The sequence below is a fragment of the Rhinolophus ferrumequinum genome, chromosome 27 (assembly GCF_004115265.2).
Source record: "Rhinolophus ferrumequinum isolate MPI-CBG mRhiFer1 chromosome 27, mRhiFer1_v1.p, whole genome shotgun sequence".
Lineage (NCBI taxonomy): Eukaryota > Metazoa > Chordata > Mammalia > Chiroptera > Rhinolophidae > Rhinolophus > Rhinolophus ferrumequinum.
Genome location: NC_046310.1, coordinates 21,319,775 through 21,344,872, shown reverse-complemented (window position 1 = coordinate 21,344,872; position 25,098 = coordinate 21,319,775). Strand labels below are relative to the sequence as shown.

Below are 25,098 nucleotides of genomic sequence, written 5' to 3'. Positions count from 1 at the left end.
CATCAGAATAAATTCTTTGGTTTTTGTAAGATAAACATGGCTGGATGTTACATCACTGATTTAAATATTAAATGAAGCAATATACTCCTGTCTGGATTCTTACTTAGTCTACCTAATTCACTTTGTCTTCAGTGCTGTGACTGGGATTGTCTCTAACATGCAGGCGTGCTCTTGCATTCTCACCTCTGAGCCCTTCTCTCAGTCCCCTTCCTTTACAAGACCACACTTTTTTAATGGTGATGTGGCACCCTTCCCAATCCGCCCCTCACCTCCTCTCTGTCTTTTGTGCTTTCGCTAATCTCTAGGCATTGTCTTCGCTTCCTCAAAATGCTGGGGAACTCAGAAAAAAACAAAAACCAAAAACACATGGCTTTGACATATCTGTATCTTTACATATACTATTTTCTTGGATTTGAGTACTCTGTAAAACTTTTTTTCTCCACCCAATTCCTATCCATCCTCCAGAGATTAAGTTTAAAGTTAATCTTAGAAGTTCTTTCTATTTCAACTTGTCCTTTACACTTTCCTTTGTGTTCTCATAATATTTGTGTCCAACTTATTAAATTTTTTATACCCTCCTTGTGCTACTTTATTTACTAGGCTACATGTCTTTTTCTCCTTCCTAATTTGTGAGCTCCCTTGGGGCAAGTACATCGTGCTCAACTGTTCATAATTCATATTTTTACACCAACATGTAACGCAGTACTCAGAACCAATCAAATAAGACAAATGTCTAAAATGTGAGGCCTGGGAAAGGAAGACTTCAGTGGGGCAGAAAATTTTATTTTCAGTAGATTTGTTAATTGTAACATATACACAGCCTCGTGTAGATTGCTCAGTGTTACTGTGATCTGTTTTGAATGACCGGTGCTGATTTCAATGAACTTGGAGGCTGATTCTCCTTTGATGGGGTTGGGCTTAAAAGCATCCCTGTCCTGACATCCTCAGAGCTTCGGATGGAGATCCTGGGTCAGCTCTCCTATAGACCCGTGTCCAACTGGGTTCCTGCTGTTACTTATTTCCAAACTTTAGAGGTAAAATTTATATACACTGAAATGCAAGCAACTACCTGTCTCCCCAAAATAAGACTGAATCTTCTATTAATTTGTGCTCCAAAAGACTCATTAGGGCTTATGTTTAGGGGATGTCATCCTGAAAAATCATGCTAGGTCTTATTTTCCGATGAGGTCTTCTTTTGGGGGAAACATGGTAATTATAGAGTTTGGATAAATGGATACATTTGTGTGACCCACACGCATCACAATATGGGACATTTCCATTTCCCCAGAAAACTGCCCGACATGCCATCCCAGGCTAGCCTTGCTCCTTCTCCACAGAAGCAGCTGCTTTGGTGATCATTTCCCCACCATGGGTTACTTTTGCCTGATGGAGAACTTCAGATAAATGAAATCCCCCTTTGTATGTAGTGTTCCTGACTTTATCCTATTGTTTTACATTGGGAACCAAAGAGTTGAAGTTGCTTTTTGAAGTCTTCAAAAGCCAAAGAGCGCAGAGATTAGACAAAGTTCAGTTCACAGGGGGGAGGACAAAAAGAAAAAGGCACGGCCAGGGCATATAATCGTGACTTACTGTCTAGGCTCTGGGGATGGGAAACACATCTTTTATTTCTGTATTCTCAACATCTTGCATAATGCCTGAGCCACAGTTGATGCTTAGTCAGTGGTTCTTGAATGAAACAAATATTTTCAAATGTAGTAACAGTTGCGTTGATGAAATCCCATAGGTACCTGCTAGCTTGGTCTCCAACGGTGTTAGCATTGCAGTTTTGGGTCCCCTCAGGGCTGTGTTAGCATCTGGAAAGTGAATAGCTACTGTCCAAATTGTGGCAAAAGAGTTTCAATGGGCTTCAAGCAAACTTTTATTTTAATAATGATATTTGGCCATGGATGGATCTTGTATCAGCTTTAGCAAATTTTTTTCTTTATCTTTTTTCTAAATAGTTTATTTTGAAAAAATTCAAGCATTCAAAAAAGTTGAAGACTAATTAGTCAATGAACATCCATATACCATCAAATTAGATTAAACAATTATTAATAATCTGCAATATTTGCTTTCCTCCATCCTTCTCTTCTTCCTTCTCTCTCTCTCTCTGAATGCATATGTGTATATACACATCCACACATCCACAATACATAATGGTAAATATCCCTAGTAAATAATGATAATTCCATTACATCATCTAACATCCTGTTCCCATTCACATTCTATTGTGCCAAGAATGTCTTTTAGAGCTCACTTTAAATCAGGATCCAATCAGGGTTCATACATTTATTTATTTTTTATATTTTTTTTAATTGGGGAATATGGGGTAACAGTGTGTTTCTCCAGGGCTCATCAGCTCCAAGTCTTCCTTCAATCTAGTTGTGGAGGGCGCAGCTTAGCTCCAAGTCCACTTGCTGTGTTCAATCTTCAGTTGCAGGGCGCTCAGCCCACCATCCCATGCGGGAATTGAACCGGCAACCTTGTTGTTAAGAGCTCGCGCTCTAACCAACTGAGCCATCCGGCCACCCCAGCATTTGTTTATTTTTTTATGCTTCTTTAGTCTCTTTTAATCTAGAACAGTTCCTCACCTTATTTTTGTCCCGCGCCACTGAGTTTCTTAAGAATCCAGGTCAGTTACAGAATGTCCCATGTCCAGATGTGTCTGACTGTTTTTGCCCTTTGCCTTTGTTCCTTGTAATTCCGATAAACTTGAAATTAGGTCTGGGCTGTGCTGTCCAAATCAGTAACTGTTATCCTCATGTAGCTATTTGGTGCTTGAATGTGGCTAGTGCTACAAGTCCTGAATTTTCAGTTTCGTTTAATTTTAATTAATTTCAATTTACAAATATATGCTTTAATCAATGATTAAGTATTAGAAAACTTACATATGTTTTGAACAAGTCATGTATGTAAATGTACTTTTCTAACTATATAAATGTTATGAATTCTAAAAAATCAAGTATTTTCAATAATAATTTGTTATCCAAATCAAGGTATTCTATCAATATAAAACCACACTGGATTCTGAAGGCACAGAATAAAAAAAAAAAGTAACATTTCTCATTAACAAACAAGCCTGTATATTTATTACATATTGACATATCTTATATATATAAGGTTAAATAAAATATATTATTAAAATTAATTTTACCTTTTAAAAAAACTTATTAATATGGGTTCCAGAAAATTCAAAGCTACACATTTTAGAAATACCTCTGCCTTCTATGTGCTTCCTTCCGGTCACTGCCATTCTCAAGAATAAACACTATCATTGCTTTTGATGCCAGAGATGAGTTTTGCTGTTGGGCTTTTTATTTTATTGACAGTGATTTTATTGGATTTGTCTTACCACATTCTATGTTGTTAAACCTCAGTATTTACCATAAAGGTAAACATTCAAAATAGATTTTATAAGTCATAAGGAACTGAAAGAATAAACAAAGCAAAAGTCTTAATTCAGATATATATATATGTATATATATATATATATATGTATATATATATATACACACACACATATATATGCATAGACATATATATATTTAATTAACGTTTATTGGGGTGATAATTGTTAGTAAAGTTATGTAGATTTCAGGTATACAATTTTGTATTACATCATCTACAAATCACATTTTGTGTTTACTACCCAGGGTCGGTTAATTAAGAACTCAAAATTAGGAAATGCATCTGTCACCAAGGGTTTTTAATCGGCACACTTAGGTCTTTTTAAAACTGAGAGGAGAATTGTTCAACCACATCTTTGGTTTCTGTTTTCGTTCAGTTCAGCGGTTTCTCAGTAACATGGCTGGTTCCTCTTCTCAATGGCCACCACCTTCCCTGTCACAATGTGTACCTTTCTTTCCTTGTCTCTATACATTTCGCTTCTCAATTGTGTCCACCAAGTTACTCATTTTGTTTTCTTTGGCACTGTTCTGTTCTTTAAGCTTGTTCAGTGCCTTTGAAATTTTTGTTTTCTTATAGAGTTTCATATTTCTCACCAAGATCACTTTTTATCTCAGCTTGTTCTCATCTAGTCTGGTTGTTCACCTCAGCATGTTTTCTCATGGATTTTCACTCCTGTTTCATAGTCATCATACCTTCTTGTATCCTGTGGACAATTATATTAAAGTAGTATCTTGCTTTTCCTATTTTACTTAGATTTTTTAAAAATTAGGAATTATTGCTGTTTTATCAATTAAAGGGAGGTTAAAATGTTTTAGTGTCCTTTAATTTGTTCATAAATAAGTTAATAGACATCATGATATTGAAGAATCTTTAAATTCATAGACTAAATCCTATTTGGCCATAGTTTATTATTCTTTTGAAATCTTTTCAGATTCTCTTTAATTTAGAATCATTACACATATTAGGTGAAATCAATTTTTCATTGTTTATACATGCTGAAATTTGAATTTCATACAATTTTCATTTGTCATGAATTTTTTTTTTTCAGGTCTCTTTTCTACCCTTTAAAAATGTAAAAACCATTCTTAGCTCACAGGCTTTACAAAAATAATCAATAGGTTACAACTTATTTGCTGACTCCTGGTCAAGGCTAGTCTACCATTAAGAGTATCTGTTCTTTGAAGGTTTATGAGAACTCACTTGTGAAATTATTTAGTCCTAGGGTCTTTTAAATATTAGATTTTCGATTTCCTTTCCAATCTCTTTTAAATAAACTTATCAAATTCTCTGCTTCGTTTGGGGTGATTGCTTTCGATGATTCTTAATTCACTACGAAGCCATCCATTTCCTCTGGGGTACTCAGTTATGTTTGTTTTCATTTTTTAATTGTATTTTTTTTGCCCTTGAACTCCACACAATATTGTCTTAGTATAATTTTAATGTCTTTTGTACCTTATGTTGTATTCTCTGTTTTTGCTTTCTTCCTATTTTATTTTTAGCCTGGTTTGTGAGTTTATCTATTGTATTTATCTTCTTAAATAATCAAATTTGGGGCTTTTTAAAAACATTCTTTCTAGTAGTTTGTTTGTAATTAACTAGTAATTAATTCTAGTTCTAGTAATTAATTAATTCTAGTAATTAATTAGTAGTAATTAACTAGTAATTAATTCTAGTTCATTAATTCCTTTTTTATCTTCATTAATCCTCCTTTCAACATTAATGTTTCTTCAGTCTTAAAATGAGTAATATATTCCTTCATTTTAGTCATTTTTTTCTTTGTCAATGAAGCATTTAAGGGTCTAAAATTCCCTTTGAATACAGATATGTCTCTGTTTCATTGTATAAGGAGTTTCATTTTTACAGGGCTCTTTAGTTTATAATTTTAGTTCTCATAACTAATTTTTAACTCAGTGCACCTGAATTCGGTGTACTAAATATCTGCTGTAAGTGTTGAGTGAAGGAAGCTGGCTGCAAATGGTTGCCCACTACATGGTTCCATTTATATTTATTAAACAAATGGCTTTTGTTGTTAAAAGTCAGGGAGGTGGAGACCATCGTGGAGGATGGGAGCACTTGGGGAGATTTTAAGGTGCTATAATGTTCTCTTTCTTGATCTGGGTGTTGATTATACAGTATGTTCACTTTATGACAAGTATTCGGCTGTTCACTTAAGGTTTCTATACTTCTGTCTCTTCATGTTATACTTTCATAGGAAGTTCAAAAATGAAAAGCCTAACAGAAAGATCTCATAAAATAAAAATGCATTTTTTTAAAGAGCTTAGATTCCTTATAAACATTGCTCATACTCATTAATTAGTCTGTGTTCAGAGCTACTGTATAATTGGTATCACTGTAATGACTTCCTGTGCAGTTTCAATCAGAGTTTGTTAGACTGTGGATAAGTCATTGACCATAGACATGGGAAAACACTCTGGTGTGTGTTTTGCTCAACTTAGCACAATAACTGACTCCTTCTTTAAAACAATAGCTGAATGACTATATTTGAAGGACTAGTTTGTACAGGGACCTACACATACTGTTTTATGTATACACAATAGCTTTACAGCCCCTTCCAGCTGTCTTTTGATTGCATTGTTATCACCTTTTCAAGTGCACATCTTATTAACCCCCATTTGGAAAAGAGATGTTGGGAGTCATGGCGTTATTTCTACTTTCTGACAGGCTATTATGCATCATGAAGGCCACATGGATGATGGCATAAATCTATCCAGATCTCAGCACGAAGAATCGCGGACAGCACGAGTCATCCGGAGCACAGTCTTCCTGTTCAACAGATTTATAAGGTACATTTATTTTCTTTTGTTGTGGTTGTTTGACATTTTATTTCAGTCTCCTTATTTGGATTTCCAAATAAACAATTCTAAAATATACTATGGTGGTGATCTCATTCAATTGGGAAATTCAGCCGAACAAGTTAGAAAGTTCTGGTTAGATGATTTTATGTTTTTCTTTTAAATGGACATTTTTGAAAGAAATGTGCTTCCAGAAATTTCATTTGTAACTTGTAATTGAGAGCTATAGGTCAGGATTATTCTATAAGATATCCTTATGCTCGACCTATTTAATTTCCTTTTACACTGAGGGTAATACTTTGTGAGTTTTGAACTGTATTTAAAAAAAAAAAATTAAGCCTAGATATCTGTGAGCCTGAATACTTTGTGAATTTTGAACTATATTAAAAAAATAAAGTGATTCTTATAATGACAAGTTTTCCCACCTAGTAATGGAAATAATTGAATATCTACAAATTAAATCAAGCTTGTGGCCTGTGTTTCTGATAACATTATATCAATATATACACTGACTGTGATGAGTATCGTATTTTTTTAAACTTTGCCAGTTTGGTGGGGGAAATAAATTATGTTTGTGTGTGTATACACACATTTATATTTATAATTATTTTTTTAAATTTGCATTTATTTGAGAACTGTGAAAAGGGTATATTTCCTGTTTGTTGACTAGATTTCTTCATTTTCTTTTGTGGTTTACCCTATTAATTATTAATATTTCTATTAGGCTGTTTTGAGCTTGTGTTATGTTAGAGATTTAAATTTTCTGTCACCATATATAAATTGCAAATATTTTCCTAATTTATTGGTTTGAAAACTAATTTTAAGGTGTTTCTTTTGCCATTGTAGTTTACTCAATAAATCGTGTTTTGGTTTTACAGCATATAAAGACCTTCACCACCCAAGATTATATAAATATTCACTTAACTATTGTTTCTTTTATAAACCATTGCACTCTGTATATGTGTGCATTGTGTGCATACTTTTATAAAACCAAAGACTGTGTGCAAACAACTCAGGGGGTCTTCGTGCTCACCTGCCTACCTATGGCCTAGAAATTGTCCCAAGTCAGTGAACTAGGGCAATTGTACGACTCACCTTGTTTGTTTCTTCTCTCTCAGGCATTCATGTCCTTTATTCTTTGATATCAGTGTCTTGAAATGTGTTTTTCCCCCAATATGTTGTCTGTTTTGTGGGGAGTAAGGTGGGGGAGGTGTGTGTTCAGAGAGAGTGAATCCTGTCACTGTTACTTTCTTTTGGCCAAAAGAAACTCAAGTGTAGCTGATGCAATTCTTACTTTACGATGAGATTCCAAGTTTCCTCAGTAAATGTAGTCCATGGCCTCTGCCAGGTCTGTTTTGCTATATTTATATATGTATATTTTTTACTTTAGGTTTCTTGTTACAAACCCATCACTAAATTACCATCTTTTCCTGAATTATCTGGCATCTACTTTTAAGTGTCTGTTTCTCCTGTGGCCTCCTAACAAATGCCCTGGAGGAACATAATGAGTCTGTTACCTTCTCTTACACTTAACTGACTTTAATTGTGCATTACTTGTTCAAATATTAAATTTTAATTAAGTTTTGTATTTTTATTTTCTTTCTAGAATATTTACCCATTAGTTATATTATTAATTCATCTTGTTTATTTATATTTCCACATATCGTATGCCGGTTTTACTTATATGCTCAGTATTACTGAACTATTAGAAGTCCTGAATTTATACAAACTTTTGATATGTCTCAGAAACTTTGAAAAGTTTTACATGATTCTAGAACATTGTAAAGGGCATGTTATTTTAAGTAAAATAATTTTATTTTTCTGTCATATTCATGAAAGCACCAAAATCTTTAAAATTTCAATATCTTTACAACATTTGTATTCCTGTAGTTTTCAAAGTAAATTATTTTTAAGTATCCATTTTATTAATGTGGATATATTTACTATGAAGGGCCTCATTTTAGAAATGTGTATGCAGACATCTCTTTTTTTACTTCTTAGAGTGAAAGTCAAGATGATTTAGTTTTTGTTATGACACTTTTCTTGTGTCTCTCTCCCAGGTCACGGTAGTGGTAGTGGGGTTTGTATGTGTGTTTGCGTTAGTGTTGTGTATAGGGGAAGGGAGTCTATTTTTATGGACTGTAAAATACATACATATATATGTGTGTGTATGTATCTGTGTGTGTGTGTGTGTGTGTGTGTATATATATATGCTCAATATTACTGAACTATTATTGAACTATTATATATATCTATATATGTATATATAGATATATATACACAGACACATACACACATGTATATGTATACACACACACACACACACACAAACACACGTATAAAACCATTTCTCCCTCTAGGTATGTTAATAAATGTATTCTGGAAGTAAATGGGAGAAGGGAGGAATCTGTGTCTGTTAGGTAGTGATATGGCTTAATCTTCAAATTACAAAATATAAAGATGGAATTCAGGGCTTTAATTTTTGCTCTGACATAGTGTGGTTCTAGTACCACCTTTAGTTTTCCCTAATTATTTTCTCTTCATTTTTTTGTCTTTAATAAATTTAGATGACAAATATCTCTATATTAGATGGAAGTTCTAAAACTTGGTATAATTAACAATTTTAGAGTTTCAGCATTCGTCTGAGAAGCAGCTTCGCCTAGAGAGTAATGAAATGGTTATATTTCTGATAGCAGATATATTCAACTTAATAACCTAAAAACTGACATTTACTATTGTTTCTCTTTAAGTTTTAAAATGTAGACATTATATTTGAATCACTTAAATTCCTTCATTTTAGTGTGATGAGAGTTGAGTGTGACTTTGTTATAAATGTATTTATCATTCAACTAGAGTTAGTAGGATAAAACGTTTACAAAAGAAATATTTCATTGCATATGAATTTTCATTTTAAACCAGGAGAAAAAATTATTTTCTGAAAAGTCATTTCTGTTGCTTTTTGGGCATTCAAAAACGTATAGAGATGATCACACTAGGTAACAGATGAATTCCATTGATGTAATTGATTTGAAATTTCAGGCAAAACTTTAGAATAGTCATGCAGTTTTACTATTTCCGTTTTGAGGATGAGGTCAAATATTCCAAAATTATCAGTAAGTTTATGTAAATTATGATACATTTTAAATAATACTTTTCAGCATCATAAAGTTCGAAGGTAAGCTAATACTCAGTTATAAGGCTGTTATTGTTTTCAAAAATGTAATTTCCAGTACTGTCAGATAATTAGCCAGAAACATTTCCTTGGAATAAAATATTGCTGTATAATTTTGCTGATGCAGAGAGCAGGAAAGGAAGTATAATATTTTTATACATTAAATTTTATCATAACGAATGTGAATATTATTATATCAACTTTAGCATAGGCATTCTTTCATTCCTTTATGGTGTGTGTTGTATATGTTTTAATAAACTTTTGATTTTGGAAAAATTTTGATTTATAAACACCATGTGTTCAAGTTCTTTCCAGAAACACTCAAAGCTTGAGTTTTAAAACTCAGAATCTCAGAAAGTTCAACAAATTATCACATTTACTGCCAGTAATATGTTTTCCCTCAAAGGCTGGAAAATGCAACATCATGTCATTTCTAAATTCAATTTTAAATACATTTCTTTCAGGTATTAGAAAAGCATTTTAATATATTATTTCCTGACAAATAAGTGGATTTTCTGAATTAAGGTCATTAGAATATATTTGTAAACTGGAAGGAATTAAACAGAATGCAGTGAGTGTCAATGATAACATAGCAATTAAAATCTTATTTCAAAAACAAAACACAACAGCTAGTAAATGTCAGAATTATGAATCTGGGAAGTTGCATCTTAAACCATAAAGTACGTAGGGCTTTCGAATGAAAATTGGTTGGTTTCTAAAGATTTAGACCATTGATTTTGTACGAATTGATCCTCTAGGCCCTTCAGGTTTTTCTCTAGATGAGTTTCTCTCGATACTGATGTTTTTAATATAGCATTATGTCTGCATGAAAGAATATATGATTTCTCATTTGAATATATTCATTATTGCTGTTTCAGGAAATCTAGAACTTTTCTTATGTGTTCTTTTTACAGTGGTGTAGGGAGAGAGAGTAGTGCTTCAAATCATCTATAAACTAAAAATTAGTACCTCAAATTGTGAATTGCTGATGTAGAGAAATGTTTCCTGTTTATTTTAGGGGCCTTGATGCTCTCAGTAAAAAAGCGAAGGTTGCCACAGTGGACTTGCCCATAGAGTCTGTCAGTCTCAGCCTGCAGGACCTGATAGGCTACCTCCACCCGCCAGGGGAACACCTGGAGCATGAAGACAAGCAGAACAGACTGAGGGCTCTGAAGAACCGGCAGAATCTCTTCCAGGAAGAGGTGGGTTTCTCCCCACACCGATGTCTGTTCTGTCGTTGGAAAGAAACTTCGTGGTGGGAAGATTCTCGGTCCGACATGTTGCATTTTGAGGTCTAGCGAAGCAGGCATGCTACTGTCCAAGGGAACCGGGCCTTGGAGAACCCTGCAATTGTTTTTGTTTCTCTATCAGTGAGTATGGAACGCGCCCCTCCCCGGCAAAGGAGATATTATTTTACGGTCTGCTCAGCCATCACACTGATCATTCGTTGCACTGCAGTTGGTTTCATGTTCGTTATATAAAAACAGACTCTGAACATGTCTAAATAAATACAGGTTTGGCAATCATGAGAGTTTTCAAACTGTCCAGCAGGTTTTTCAGGGCTCCTTGGAGTTGCCTCAGATCACAGGGCCCTTTGTTTCGGGGATGGGAGCTGTCCAGGAGAGGGTCACCTGGGAGGCACAGCCCCAGAGCCCTGCTTGGACTAAAAAACCCCACTTCTTCCTTTTGCATGTGTTAAGTCTCCATGTATGATTTTATTTCACAAAAGTTCTGCTGCTCCAAAGAGCTCAAGTGTTGTGTTTTACAGAATAACAGAAGGACCGTGTAATATGTCCAGTAGTGCTAATGGAATATCAGAACTAGTGCCACATGTTCCAGAGTTTAATTTGGAGGGTGTCAGAGCTGAGTTGGCAAATCAGGCCAGCCGAGCAAGTGTCCCATTCTTCCCAGTGCCTCTGTGTGTGGAATAATGGATTTCTCTGAGCAAAAGTATCTAAGAAAGTGTTTACAGGACATTGCTGAGTTCCCATAATCCCTGATTTTATGTTCTTCTAGTTTTAAAACTGTTTCCTAATTTTCCAGCTAAAGCCTTTGAAACTGACATGAATTTTTGAGGACTTTTCCATGTTTATACAAAAGAAGTGACCTATCTAAAGACCATGGTGACATGAATGCATAGGAAATGTCAGCATAAACCAGTACCAACAACAGGGAGTAGTGTATGGGACCTTTTCTTTATAGATATGCCAAATTGTTAGACTATACTGCATTAATTTAATATCTAGTGAAACTAAAATGAAATATTGGGCTGTGACAATTTGAAATACTGATTTGTGTTAATTTTATTTTTCTTCAATTTTTCATATAAGGCAATATGGATGGGGACCTAGAAATGTTCTCAGCTCTATGAATTCTTGGAGTGAAATAAGTTAATTTGATTAGTCAACTCGCTGAGCTCTTCCTTTCTTGTACTTTGCCTCATTTTGACAACCTTGATCTAACAATAATAAAAGCATAATTTCAGATTTAGACAGCATCTTACAAAGCTCTAGAGTGAATCTTTGATTTGCTTGAAATATCTCTTTTCAAGAGCTTCTCTTTGATTTATTGGATCTGTAATTTAATATTCAAAGTAAAATGATGATGATGATGATGATGATGATGATGGCGTCCCTGAGAATAAGGACGTGCTCTTATGCTTCTATGGGACAGGGAGAAAAATAGCTTTTCTCTACTCATCTTAGCTTCATTGTCTGTGGCCCTGCAAATTAGACTCACAAGGGACAGTTTGCAAGAGAACAAATGGAAGTTCATTAACACATGTGTCCTGCATATGCACAGGAGCAATCGGTAATGACTAACTCCAAGGAGTGGGCTTATATAGCATTTTAACAAAAGAACAGTAAATATGTAGAGAAATGATCAGGCAAAGGAAAGGGATTTTGCGCTTCTAGAGGCAGCAAAGTCTAGGAAGGTATCTGTATGGGGGAAACTAAAAGAAGATAACAGTTAGTTAGTAAAGGTTGTCAGTTTACTATGTACACTCCGCTCTGCTTATTGATAAGACTTTGGCCTTGTCCTGCCCTTCCTGGGGGAGAGAAGAAGGAAGGACAGAAGATTTTTCTTGTTTGCTTTTCCTCAGTTGTCTTCAGTTCAAAATAGTCCTTAGGCCAAAGTGCCATGTTTCTGGGTAGCATACTCCGAGCCTCTTCACTTACTTACAGTATTATTAGGACTGACTCATTAATCTAGTCTTAAACCTTGCAGATGTAAGTATGAAATACGTGCTTTCATTTGTTCTTCTGCTTCTATTTGAGAATAGCTGTCAGGATTTCAAAACCGCTTGAATTATTTCAGGAGCATTTTCTTTTTTCACATACAGGACGAAATGATAGTTTCTTCCTGTCCTGTCAATAAATGATCTTAATTTTCTTAATGATTGACAGACCTACTTTAAGCCAGGTTTTTTTTTTTTTTTTTTTTTTTTTTTTTTTTTTTTTTTTTTTTTTTAAATGAGCGTTGTGTGCGTGCGCAGAACTGCTTTCCTGACGGTGTTTTCTCTCGCCTCCCAGGGGATGATCAGCCTCGTGCTTGAGTGCATCGATAGGCTGCACGTCTACAGCAGCGCTGCCCACTTTGCAGATGTCGCTGGGAGAGAGGCCGGGGATGCCTGGAAATCAATCCTCAATTCTCTGTATGAATTGCTAGGTAAGAAGTGTGAGGGGTTTTCAAGACAACTGTTTATGTCTATTTAAAATGATCACATAACACAGAGGTGTTATAACGTGCTTCTGACTTGAGGCTGTCAGTGTTTACCTTCGCGAACTGCATTAAATCCAGCTCTAAAAATGAAATGGCCGGAGTGGTAGACTTGTCTTTGGTTAAGGGAGGACGGTCATCCAGGGTAGGTGGGGCCTCTGGGTGGATGTGCTGTAAATACTCCCTTTTTGATTCTGAAGTGAGTCCCACAAGAGCCCCTCTGACGCCCCCTCTGTCCCATCTCGTCAGGGATCTCCCCAGTCTTCTCTCGTTCTGACATCTGCATTTGCAGCTTCCAAGTAGCTTGACAAACATCAAGGGACCCTGGCCGTGACTTATGCTGCATCCCTGTTGGCTCTGTGCGTATTTAGGTCTATGTTATTTTTGGCCTGGGCAATTCTTGTAGCTTCTACTTGTCTCTCGTCAAGGATTGTGAAGGGTCTCAGATTTCACCCTATGTGTGAGCAAGTGTGTTAACCTGAAGTTAGGATAAAGAGGGACAGTTTATTTCTCAGAACAATGGATGGACGTAGCCAGAATATCAGTATTTTTGGTGATAATACCTTGAGTCCCTGTCCTCACAGAACAATATGAAGGGGACATTTGACACCTGCACATGTTGTCACAACTCCAGATTCATTCCTGTGGCACATAGATGCTTTAGGTGAACAAGTGCCTTATCTCTGTGTGTTTGAGGGTAGAAAGGTTATGTACAGAGAGAATATTGTCGTAGAGAAGTCTAGATAATTTGCATTTCATTTGTATTTTCATATCAACTCTTTTCATAATCTGTTAGTTATTCCCTTTGACAGGCCGGTGTGGTCATGTACCCATGACTAATTACAGTGTACAAAGAGAATTATAATGATTTTCCTGTAATCATGGAACAAGTCTATTCCAGCGAGTCAACCCTTCAGTTTTCTCCTTCTGGGCTACTTACCCTTCAAGCCTGGGTTCTCTTTAACTCACAGAGTTCTTTGGGGATCAAGTCTGATTAGTTTAGATCCTGATTATTAAAGTCGCAGTAATAAGCTCTACAAAATGCTGGGAGCTCGGTAGCTGTGAGCACAGTTCCTCATCAGAATTGTTTCTCTGGTTTGATGGTTATAGAAATGTGGCCAGAAATGTGACTTTTCAATAATTCACCCATTCAAATGGAGAGAGAAGAAGCTGTGGTTGTAGGTGAAATGATGTATCTATTAGGATGCGTTCAATTGAAAATAATAGAATGCATCAACGCAAACTGATAAAAAATGTTGAGAATACCCATCATTGGGGAAACTGTTGGGTAATATATTTTTAGTGGGAACGTAAATTGACAACAATAAAAAAACAAACGTCAGTTGGCAATATGCATGAAACTTTAAATGTATGTACCTTTTTACTCTCAGAAATTCTACTTTAAGAATGTATTCTAGAGATGTATTTGTACAAGGGTGGGAAGGATGTCCACTGTAAAATTGTTTATAAATAGCATACAATTGAAAACAATTTTTCTATCAACAGGAGATTGGTTACATCAGTAATAGTGTACCTGTGGTGTAATCCTGTGTCATCACTGAAAATTGAGATAAATGTGTCATTTGGACAATTGTATGAAACAGGCTAGATGGATGTTCTTTTTAGCCTGGCAATCTAGGACATGGTCTTAAGTGAAAAGAAAAAGCAAGATGCTTACTGTATGCTTAGTAAGAGTCCAATGACATAAAATTAAAAATATGTAGAGAAAGATACATTCTTGTGCATTCACTGGACATTTCTGAAAGGGTCCACAGAAAACTGCTAGGTGGCTGCCTCTTGCGAGAGAGATCTTTTAGTTTTCTATGTGTTCTATTACATATTTTTTTCTTGATCTATTTATATGCATTACTTTCATAATTGAAAAAAGCAGTTAACATAAGTGTGTAGTGATAGAGAGTTCAGTGAATAAACAGAATATTTATATGTCAGTACACTCTCTGTATATGTGTACACATGGTAGTTTTAATGGTGGTTTCCAGTAAATAGAATTATGAGAAATTTTGTAGTTTAAATCTTCCTTTGACTACTCTTGATTTTCTGTTTTGATAATACTGAACACTGATTTCATTCTTAGAAAAAAATAAATGAATGCAAATCTTATGTTGACTTAAGCACCATCTCTGACAACGGTTTTTACTGAAATCAGCGTGAACATAAGATAGGCGGCCACCTATACTTACTTCACTTTGGCTGGAAAAGTCTCGGATCTGCATCAACAATTGGAGTTCAGTACGATATTTTATCTGTCATTTACCCAGCTATCAAAAAGTTTGGTTCAAGTATCATTAACTCCAGTTCCGTCAAGCCTCCTCCCCATTCTTCCAAATAAGGAAACAATAGGTTCTCTCCTGGGGTTGCATGTGAAACAGGGCACCTTCTTTTTCTTCAGTGTTTTTATTTAGCGTGGGGAAAAGGGAGAAGAAGGCAGGAATAGTAATCTATAACAACTTTCAAATATATCAAATGGATCTGTTTAATATGTGTTTTAGGTAGGAATTGACATAATTGATGATTTTGATTTATGAGATTTGTGAGCCTGCCATCTGGAGGACCGAAGTGTGTACTAGGCAGCGATACCCGTGGTTTGAGAGGCATTGCTGTGGCACGTGCTCATCCATCTTTTCCAACAGCCACACAGTTAATCTGCAGGTGACTTGCCAGCCAGGATGGTTTTCTAAAGATGTCTGAGAAATGGCTCTTCGGCAAACTTTATAATGCTAATTTTATAAAGATTCAAAGTATGAAACAAACAGGGTAAACTGCTGGGGTTTTTTTTAGTATGCCAGAAGTTTCCAGTTTCTGAGTCCTTAAAGATTGTCAGAGGGTACAGCAATTAAGGATTTGGCATATTCAGATCATTCCCCAGGGACGTGGGAAGGCAGATCTTCCTAATTCTGTAAGCCACTGGGGGAAGGCAGGCGAGAGATGAAAATGAAGGGTGTTAGCTTCAGACGTGGGCATATCAGGTCTTATTCTGCATTTGTGCATACAGATATTTCCTTTCTCGTTCTCCAGACATTTTATACGCAAGACACATTATTTTTTTCCAACTTGGTGGTAATCTTATGTCTATGAAATGACAGTCATTAGTATATTGTTAATGGAAATTGATTTTATAAGCAATTTTGTGAGATACCTACCTTCTTAATCTGCTTATACACTACCCGGATCTTCCCTCTTCTTATTTTTTCTAGGTAAGGGGGATTCAAACAGCAGGAGATTGTGGTCTGGGGGCAGCATAGCCAGACTCTGGAATCACAGCTACCTGCCTTTGAGTCGGCTCCACTGTGAGCTGTGAGCATAGACATGCTGCTGTCTCTTTTTACCTTTTCCACAAGAAAGTTGGTTTGCCTCCTGATAAAGGTGGAGATGGAGGAGAGGAGACGGCGCAGCTCTGAGCTGGTTGTGTGGAGGCATGCCGTCTGCTCAGGGGGCATCATCCTGGGTCCTGGCAGTGGCTGAGGGCTGACTTTCTCTGGTGGGCATGTTGGAAGTTCTCAGGTACATCCCTGTTCTTGTGACAGGGCCACCGCAGCTCTGTTCTGGGTGGCTGTTGGCAGGTCCTCTCTTCTGGGTGGCTGTTGGGTGGCTGTTGGCAGGTCCTTCCCAGAAGCAGCTAGTGGTCTCCCTCCAGCTCTTTCCTGGAGTCTCCTACTTTCCTGATGATCACACTGGATGGACTCAGGGTGATCCCACAGGGGCGCTGTCTCTCCACAACCCATGGGAAACCTTCATGTGTTCTTGGTCCAATGCAGTCATGTAGGCCAATCCACTCAAAGCAGTCAGTGAGTCTCTCACCCTGGTCACTTCTAGGCAGGAGCCATCAAAGCCGCAAAGCTGCAAAGGAGCCATCTCCACCTGCAGGAGCAGCCCTGCAAGCTCTCCAAGAAGTTGCCGTGTCACTACACTCCAGTCTTCAGCAACATTCTGGGTTTTGTTTCTTTTTTCTTTTTTTTTTCTTTTTAATGGTTTTTAAGACTTAGGAGTATCTACTTGTTAGTCTAAAAATTGAAAACATCTTTCTGGTTCTGTTGGCCCCTCATTGGTCTGTGCTGTTCAAGGCCTGTTCACTTTGTATTTTTAAGCTTTGAGTGTGAACTTCTAGAGGGAACATTATTTGGTTTCCTGCTTTATCTCCAGCACCTAGGACAGGGCATGGTACAAAGCAGGCCATCGGTATTTGCTGAGTAAGTTGTAAAAGTGAGAGTTTTCTTAGAAGGTTTTTGCATCTCAGTTCATTGGTGATTTTTTGATTCTATGACTATTTTGAGAAATAGTGAGTCTTAGAGTTTGAAGACACCAAAGCCGGAGGACACAGGGATGTTATGATATTAAATACAGAATATTTTTTGCAATAATAATTTTTTTAAATGACTGCCAATATCACTTTTTGTATTCTGATTGGATAAAAGTTCAGGAATTTAATTCATCAACATGAAAACATTTGGCTCAGTGAACGAGCACCTCTTTTTAAGAGCTTAGCTCAGAACTGTTTTTATAGTACTTAACTTGTAAATACACATAACCACTGATATTCCATTAGACACTGGGTGTTACTTATTCAGTATATTAGGAAATAGCATATCTTCTAAGTTTCAGGCAATGTGAAAAGGTGTAATAAAACAGAGTATCGGATATAAAAGAGCTTAAAATATGTTACAAGAATACCTGCAAGCCATTGTATTAAGTTCATATTTTATTCAAGCTCATATTCTCAGTGAAAACTACAGTACCTGACACATCTTCACCAGTATTTCTTAAATGAAGAAAAATAGTGATGTATAGAGGATGAAAGGTCTTAACTGTCTTACGTCCAATTACCCAGCAATTAAAGAGTACTTTAAGGTTTAGCTTGCTTGCCCTGCATTGAGGAAAGGACGTTTGTCTGGAGTTTGAAGCACCATACACAGTTATCATTGGTCCTTGGAGATGAGAGTGGTACGCTGAGACATCTGATAGCAGTTGCCACTATAGATATTGATGCCATTTTGTCCTTTTTCTTATTGAAAAGCAGGTAACTTTATTATAGTATTTAATTTTAAAATGAATGCATCTTTGTTATAAAGATTAGATAATCAAAGAAGAAAGGTGGAGGTGACTTTTAAACTTAACGCCCCATCTTAGTGTGTAGTCTTTTAAACCGATTTCTTTGAATGTCTATGCGGCATTATACACATATCATACATTTCGCACACGCCCGTGCACACGCAGCATAGCATGGCTGTGGCCCTCCTTGCTGAAGGTTTAGTTAGCTTGCTCCAAATTCCAGTTTGATGGGCTGAGGGGGGCTCAAGTCTTCCCTTTGATGTCTGTACATGGGGGGGTTACGTGGTCACACTGTTTCCCACTTCCGTTACTTCTTCATTATTGGCGGCTGTTTCTCGAAGGCTATGTAATATCTCGGCTGCAGAGTGTCACCTCCTCACAGATCCACATAAACTGCCGTTCTTATTGAGCATTTGTGATTTTTAACCAGGATTTATTGTCCTGGGTCAACAGGATCCCTGTGGAGGATCATAGCACAGAACATGACCCTTCTTTTCCTCCTAGCTCCATTCATCTTCCCTTCTGTTTTGGAATAAGAATATTCTCCTTTTAGACCCAGGGAGAGCAGTTTCTCTGTTTCTATCCCAGTCACTTACCAAGATATATTGCCCCAAAAGGCAGCTCCCATTGTCTAAGAAACGTTCTAAAAAATAATTTCTCCATGCTATGCATATACTAACTTTGAGTTATACATTTACTTCACAAAAATGAAATCACACTCTCAGTATTCTTTTATAGCATTGTTTTCATGGATGTCTATATGGTGGCCTGCTTTTCCTGACTGTAAACCATCAGGTTTTAGTGGATGTAACCACCCAACTGAAGGGATGTGTTATCATTTACTTAGTCCACACTCAGGGTGTTTCCAATATTTCTCAGTTTTAAACTGTTGTGATGAACTTTCTTGTATTTCTCTTACACTTTCCCGTTATTTTAGAAACTCACTTAACTGATTTCTTCCTAACTAACTTGCTGAATTATAATAATTCACACACTCCATTTATCTGTAAAACATACTGTGCACGTGCACACACACAGTAGGCATTCTGTTTTACTCAGTTAATGTTTTTTGTTAGAAACATATGCATTTTAGAGTATGGAGACCTTCCTATTACTCATCTTTGACTTGTTAATAGATTTCCTAGTACATTTCTGTCTCAGTGGAGTAATGCGCCCCTGCTTGACTTAATGTTGCTGATATACTGCTGAATATGATTTGTAAATACCATTCTTGTTAAGATTTTTGGATTTACATTCATAAGTAAGGGTGCCCTCTGGTTTTCTTATATGCATACTCTGTTAGGCATTGATGCCACACTTACTGTGTCCTGTAAAATGAATAGGGAGGTGTCCTTGGTGTCTTTACTTTGGAGAAGTTTAATGCAGAAGATTTTTATTTCTTAAACATAGAAAAAATTTTTTGATTTTTTTCTTTGACATACTTCTTAATACTCTTCATGGTTTATTTTATTTAGGATTTTTTTTTTAATTTAGATTTTCCTGTTTTGGGTCAGTTTTGGTGAATGTGTATATATATATATATATACACATACACACACACACATATATATATATATATATATATATACACACACACATATACATATATATATATATAATAATTAACATTTCCTAAATGTTAAAAAGTTCCAATACAGAGATATATAAAGTGGCTGGGTTTATAATTCCTTTTTCTTTTTAATTTTGTCCTTTTTCTCTTTCTTCTTGATCAGAGTAGTTGGCATTTCGCTCATATTTTTAAAAGCCCTTGACTATATTGATCAGTCCTATTCCTTTAACTTATTACATAGATCACTTCTATTTCTAACGCAATAATTTCTACTTTAATTGCTATTTAACTATTTTACTTACATTTATTTGGAGTTCTTTCCCTATATTTTGAAAGGAATGAATGTTTAGTTAACACTTTTCACGGTGTTGCTTAGCAGTTAAAGTGTTGCATTAAGTTTCTCCTGAGCACAGTTTGACCGTCCACCACTGTTTCTTAGGTAGCAGCCCTATTTTTAATATTTCCCAGGTATTTGATAATTGTGGTACTGATTCCCTATTGACTCAAAAATTATTTAGGAGAGAGTTTAAATTTTTTAAGTGCTTGGGTTTTATTTTTGTTTCTGCTTTTGTTACTCATTTCTAGTTTCAATATGTTGTTGTCATAGCATGTGGTCTCTGCCATTTCTGTTTGTAGTATTTAATGAAGTTTTCTTTGTGGCTTACTTACTGTATGATTTTCTTAAATGTCCCATGGTTTATTAAAAGGCTATTTATTTATTTATAATTTTTATTAAATCTGTTGGGGTGACATTGGTTAGTAAAATTATACAGGTTTCAAGTGTATATTTCTATAATACATCATCTATATATTGCATTGTTTGTTCACCACCTAGGGATATTTGTTTCTTGAAGACTCACCTTATCTGTAACATTTGACTGCTAGAAGATATTTAATATCTTTAATTGTAAAAACCAGAGGTAAAATGAAGAGTGAGCTATATTTTAAACAAATGAGACTCTATAAAGATTTAAAACCTTCACTATATACTTTCCCGAGTGGCTGCTGTTCTAAATCAGGAACAGATATTCTTATAGACTATAAGTCCCACTGAGCACATAGGGTCCCTCATCCTCTACCACGTCTCTTCCTGAAACTCGGCCCTGGCAGTCATCACCGTGTGTGTAGCTGGGGGCTGGCTCTTGGGGGCTGCTGGTCCCAGGGCGAGAGGAACATCTCAGTGATGGCGGCGTGCATTATCTTTCGTCTTTTCATCTTGGTTCTGGGGACTCTGTGCACAGAGAGCTCTTCTCATGCAGCTATAAGAATACAGCCTGCCTGTCTTTTCTGTCATGATTCCTTTTCTTACTCTCACATCAGATAACTTTTTTGGGAGAAAGAGGAAATGTGAAGGAGTCTTGAAGTTTAATTGTGCTCGGTCACTAGAGGGTCTCCTCTGTTTCGCTGTTAAAAAGGAGGTGACCAGGCAGTGTCCTCACATGTCAGTTCCTCAAACTGTTCCTAGCAATACCAGATTTTAAATAGTGATTCTTCTTTTTTTTTTTTTAATTAAAATTTATCAGGGTGACAATGGTTAGTAAAGTTACATAAGTTTCAAGTGTACAATTCTATAATACATTATCTATATATCACATTGTATATTCACCACCCAGAGTCAGTTCTCCTTCTATCACCATATATTTGATCCCCCTTACCCTCATCTACCACCCCCACCCCCGTTACCCTCTGGTAACCACTAAATTATTGTTTGTGTATATGAGTTTTTGTTTCTTTATTTGTTTGTCTTGTTCCTTTGTTGCTTTCAGTTTTATATCCCACATATCAGTGAAATCATATAGTTCTCTACTTTTTCTGTGTGACTTCACTTAGCATAATAATCTCAAGATCCATCCATTTTAAATAGTGATTCTTTTCGTGGTAGCATCTGTTTCCCATTAAATACCATATTATATAAAAATCTCACCAGCCCTTTGGAAACAGTTATACTGTTTCTGACCCATCTTATGGGTGTAAGTGTAGCGTTTACATAAAATATTTACCAGATTTATCTTGAAAGAATTGAATGATTTGATTGTGAAACATCAAACGTTTTCAATTGCGTATACAAATTGGGTTGAAAGAAATTGTAAGGTCAGATTGTAAAGAGATTGGAATTTCATGTAAGATGGGTTGTTTGGTTAAAGGAGAATAGAAAACATTAGGTTAAGCAAAGTTAAAATAGGTGACTTTATAGCCGAAGTTCTCAGAATCCTTGATATGCATGCAAATCTCTAAATAGGAAGAAGAGATACAGAAAAAAACAAAACAGGTTTTCCACCTTATTAGCCTTTGGCCCTCCCACGTGTTTCCCTTGTACCATTTCATTGTATCTCTTTGTATGCCTGTTATAGTTAGTAGTTGTGTCTCCCAGTATTTTGTGTTACATTTTCAGGAAAACTGATGTGCTCTTAACTTCATTATATAGGTGAGAAAATTAAACTCTAGGGAAATTAAATAATTTAGTCTCACAGCTAATGAAAAGCAGTGGGCATTAGATCCCTAATGAAGGAACTCCCAGGACACTGGTTTCTCCATTATCTTTCATTATTGCCTCCCTAGATGAACTGTTACCTTCTCAGAATACATCCCTTCTAATGACCAGTGTTTTCAGTCCTCGTTCGTACAGCAGTGCTTTTTTTAATGTCTCAATTTTGTTTGTGTGTGTGTGTGTGTGTATTTGTATATGTTTTAGATATAAAGTAAAGATATTTTGTTCTTGATCTAACATTTTAGATCTAGTATTAGTTTACCTTGCGTTTTGAACTAGTGTGAAATCACGTAAGTGTGAAATCTGCTTTTTCTTTTGCAGCGGCTCTGATTAGAGGAAATCGTAAAAACTGTGCTCAATTTTCTGGCTCCCTCGACTGGTTGATCAGCAGATTGGAAAGACTGGAAGCTTCTTCTGGTATGTTTTCCAGTTATCTCCTTGTATGATATATTATTCCTATTTGCGTCTGTTTTATGTGTTTTAAGACATAAAAACAAACTCTGAGCTTCAGTGTGATGTAAATATTTTCCTTTTAATACATTAGACATTTTATTTAATGATAATATTATAGTATTTTTATTAGTTACTTCTGTAAAGCAGTCTAACAGTATCTTGTTCATTTACATTTAAAAAAGAGTTAAATCCGGTCGGCCACTACAGAGTCAGGGTTCCCGTCTTTTCCAGATCAATTACTTCTAATGTACTGTATAAACAAAAGGGATGGTTTTCCAAATTACATAGTACAGTATTTTATTTTACAGGGATTTAGTAAATACTAATCAACACTCTGTTATAGTAAAATAGTCGTAGGTGGTAAACCTGAAACGTCTGTCTCTAACGTATATCTTACTTACATTTGGTGTTGTGGAGACTTTCTGGGGAGTCTCAGGTCACGTGAGCTCCCTGGTGCTATCGATGGCCTCAGCAACACCCCTCACTGAACCTGTTTGCCCCTTCGCCCATGGGCGCAGTATTTCATTAGTTGCCCTTCTGTAGCACTAATACCCTTTATGTTATTTTCTTTTCCTCTCCATCTTCTACACTAGTATGAACTTGAAGGGAGGGGCATGATTCCATTCTTCTTTGTCTTCTCTGTGTCTCTCATACAAGTACTTCTGGTGCCTCATAGGTGCTTAGTAGTATTTGTTGAATGAATGAATCAATGGATGTATTAACACTCTTAAGACAGTGCCTGTTGATACAGAAATAATTCCATGACTTTTGCATGATAAAGACCCATTTGGGGACAGTTTGGTTGGAGTTGAATGGATAGAGAGACAGAAGAACAGGTGGCTGTGGTCAAGGAGTGTTGTTTTAAGTCACAGAGGAAAATTTCAGAGTTTTCTGATGTAGAAGGAAGAGAAATTGGAGTCACAATGAGTGCTAAGACATTGCTGGATTGTTGGGTGGCAGAAACAGATTAGAGAAGGATATTGTTGAAATAAAAGGTACAAGATTTATAAGATGAGGGTTTCCAGGGTATCACAACGTGAACGATCTGGCACTCTAGATTGAATGAAGGAAAAAATTGAATAACTCCTGGGAGGAAGTGACCAAATTACTGGTAACAAGGTGATGGCCATGATTGCAAAAATGGTATACATTCTTGGGTCAAAGTGTTCAGAATGGTGGCAAGCTCCAGTAGATACAAAAAGCACGCTGGTCCCTTCTCCTGGCCCGAGGGTATCTGGAAAGAGGAGCATGGTGAGCTTGAGGTCAGAGTGCTAACCCTGGTCTAACAGCCAGGAGAAGACGAGAGAGGGAAAGAACAGAGCCGAGCATCCTTTACGCTCAGCCAAGGAGTCTTAGTGTTTATGGTCTGCGTTCCGACAGGCACAATTCCACCGTATCCTATCACTATTTGCTGTTATCTTTTCCCAATCTAGCCGTTGGTCCCAGGCACTTCTACTTATGACTGAAGTAGCCCTGTGCTCACTCAAAAAGCCTAGTGAAAGTCCGGGGTGGGAAGGACCCTTAGACAATGCCGAATCTAACATTCTCACTTTCGAGGAAAGGAAACTGAGGCACAGAACATTTAAATGACTGATTTGAGATGCTAGAATTAATTGTGATAGCCAAGATGAAAACCCAGCTCCCTTGTATCAGGCTTGAACAGTTTTCACTATACCTTGCAGCCTTTTAGTTCTTAAGGATCTAAAATCTTTTGCGCTGAACACTTCTCTACTGTAGTTACATTTTTGCTTTGAATGAACATACTCCTAGAGGAACTGGAATGTTGCTTATTTTATAGAGACAGTAACAATAATATGCATGCATACATTTATATATAAATTAATTTATAAATATTATATATTCATATAGTATTTGTATGTTATATAAATAAATATATACCTTTATTTCAATCATGCACTATTATTTAGCGAGTGCATCATCTTATTTTTCTCTCCGTCTGAGATTGCTCACACTCTCTGCTCGGCGTGTCAGTCTCCCACCTGCACTGCTGGTCTCTCAAAGCCATGAGGCTCTGTGAATTCTAAATTTCCGTCAGAAAAGGCAGTGGGCAAAAATCAAAATAAATTTGTGCAAATTTACATAGAAGTCTGATGAAGGCTTGAAAAAAGCAAAAGGATGCGTTAATGGAACAGCTTACCTTAGTTGGGGTTCCCCCTGCAGTAGACCTTGAGAAAAGGATGGAAGGGCAAGTTTGTTTGGGAAGTGAGTGGACATGCGACAGGTAGAGAAGGGGCCAGCGAGGGTGTGTTGAAAAGCACGGTCCTGTTTTAGGTAACCAGAGTGTTTTCCTTGGGAAATTCTGGGAAACCATAGAACATAGGGGTTGGGATGTTTATAACCTGGGTCTCTCTCTCATTGGTGATGCTTCTCCCAGGGGCTCCTCCAG

At 36.4% G+C, this 25,098-nt stretch overlaps 1 protein-coding gene across 5 annotated transcripts in view; it reads left to right on the top strand.

Moving 5' to 3' along the window:
• The window catches only part of RYR2 (ryanodine receptor 2), a 572,172-nt gene that overhangs the window by 293,757 nt on the left and 253,317 nt on the right, over positions 1–25,098 (top strand). For all 5 annotated transcript variants that reach the window (XM_033099500.1, XM_033099502.1, XM_033099501.1 and 2 more), the window contains 4 exons: positions 6,091–6,212; positions 10,412–10,595; positions 12,927–13,062; positions 22,560–22,655. In XM_033099500.1, coding sequence (XP_032955391.1) covers positions 6,091–6,212; positions 10,412–10,595; positions 12,927–13,062; positions 22,560–22,655 — 538 coding nt within the window. The remainder of the gene's footprint in view (positions 1–6,090; positions 6,213–10,411; positions 10,596–12,926; positions 13,063–22,559; positions 22,656–25,098) is intronic.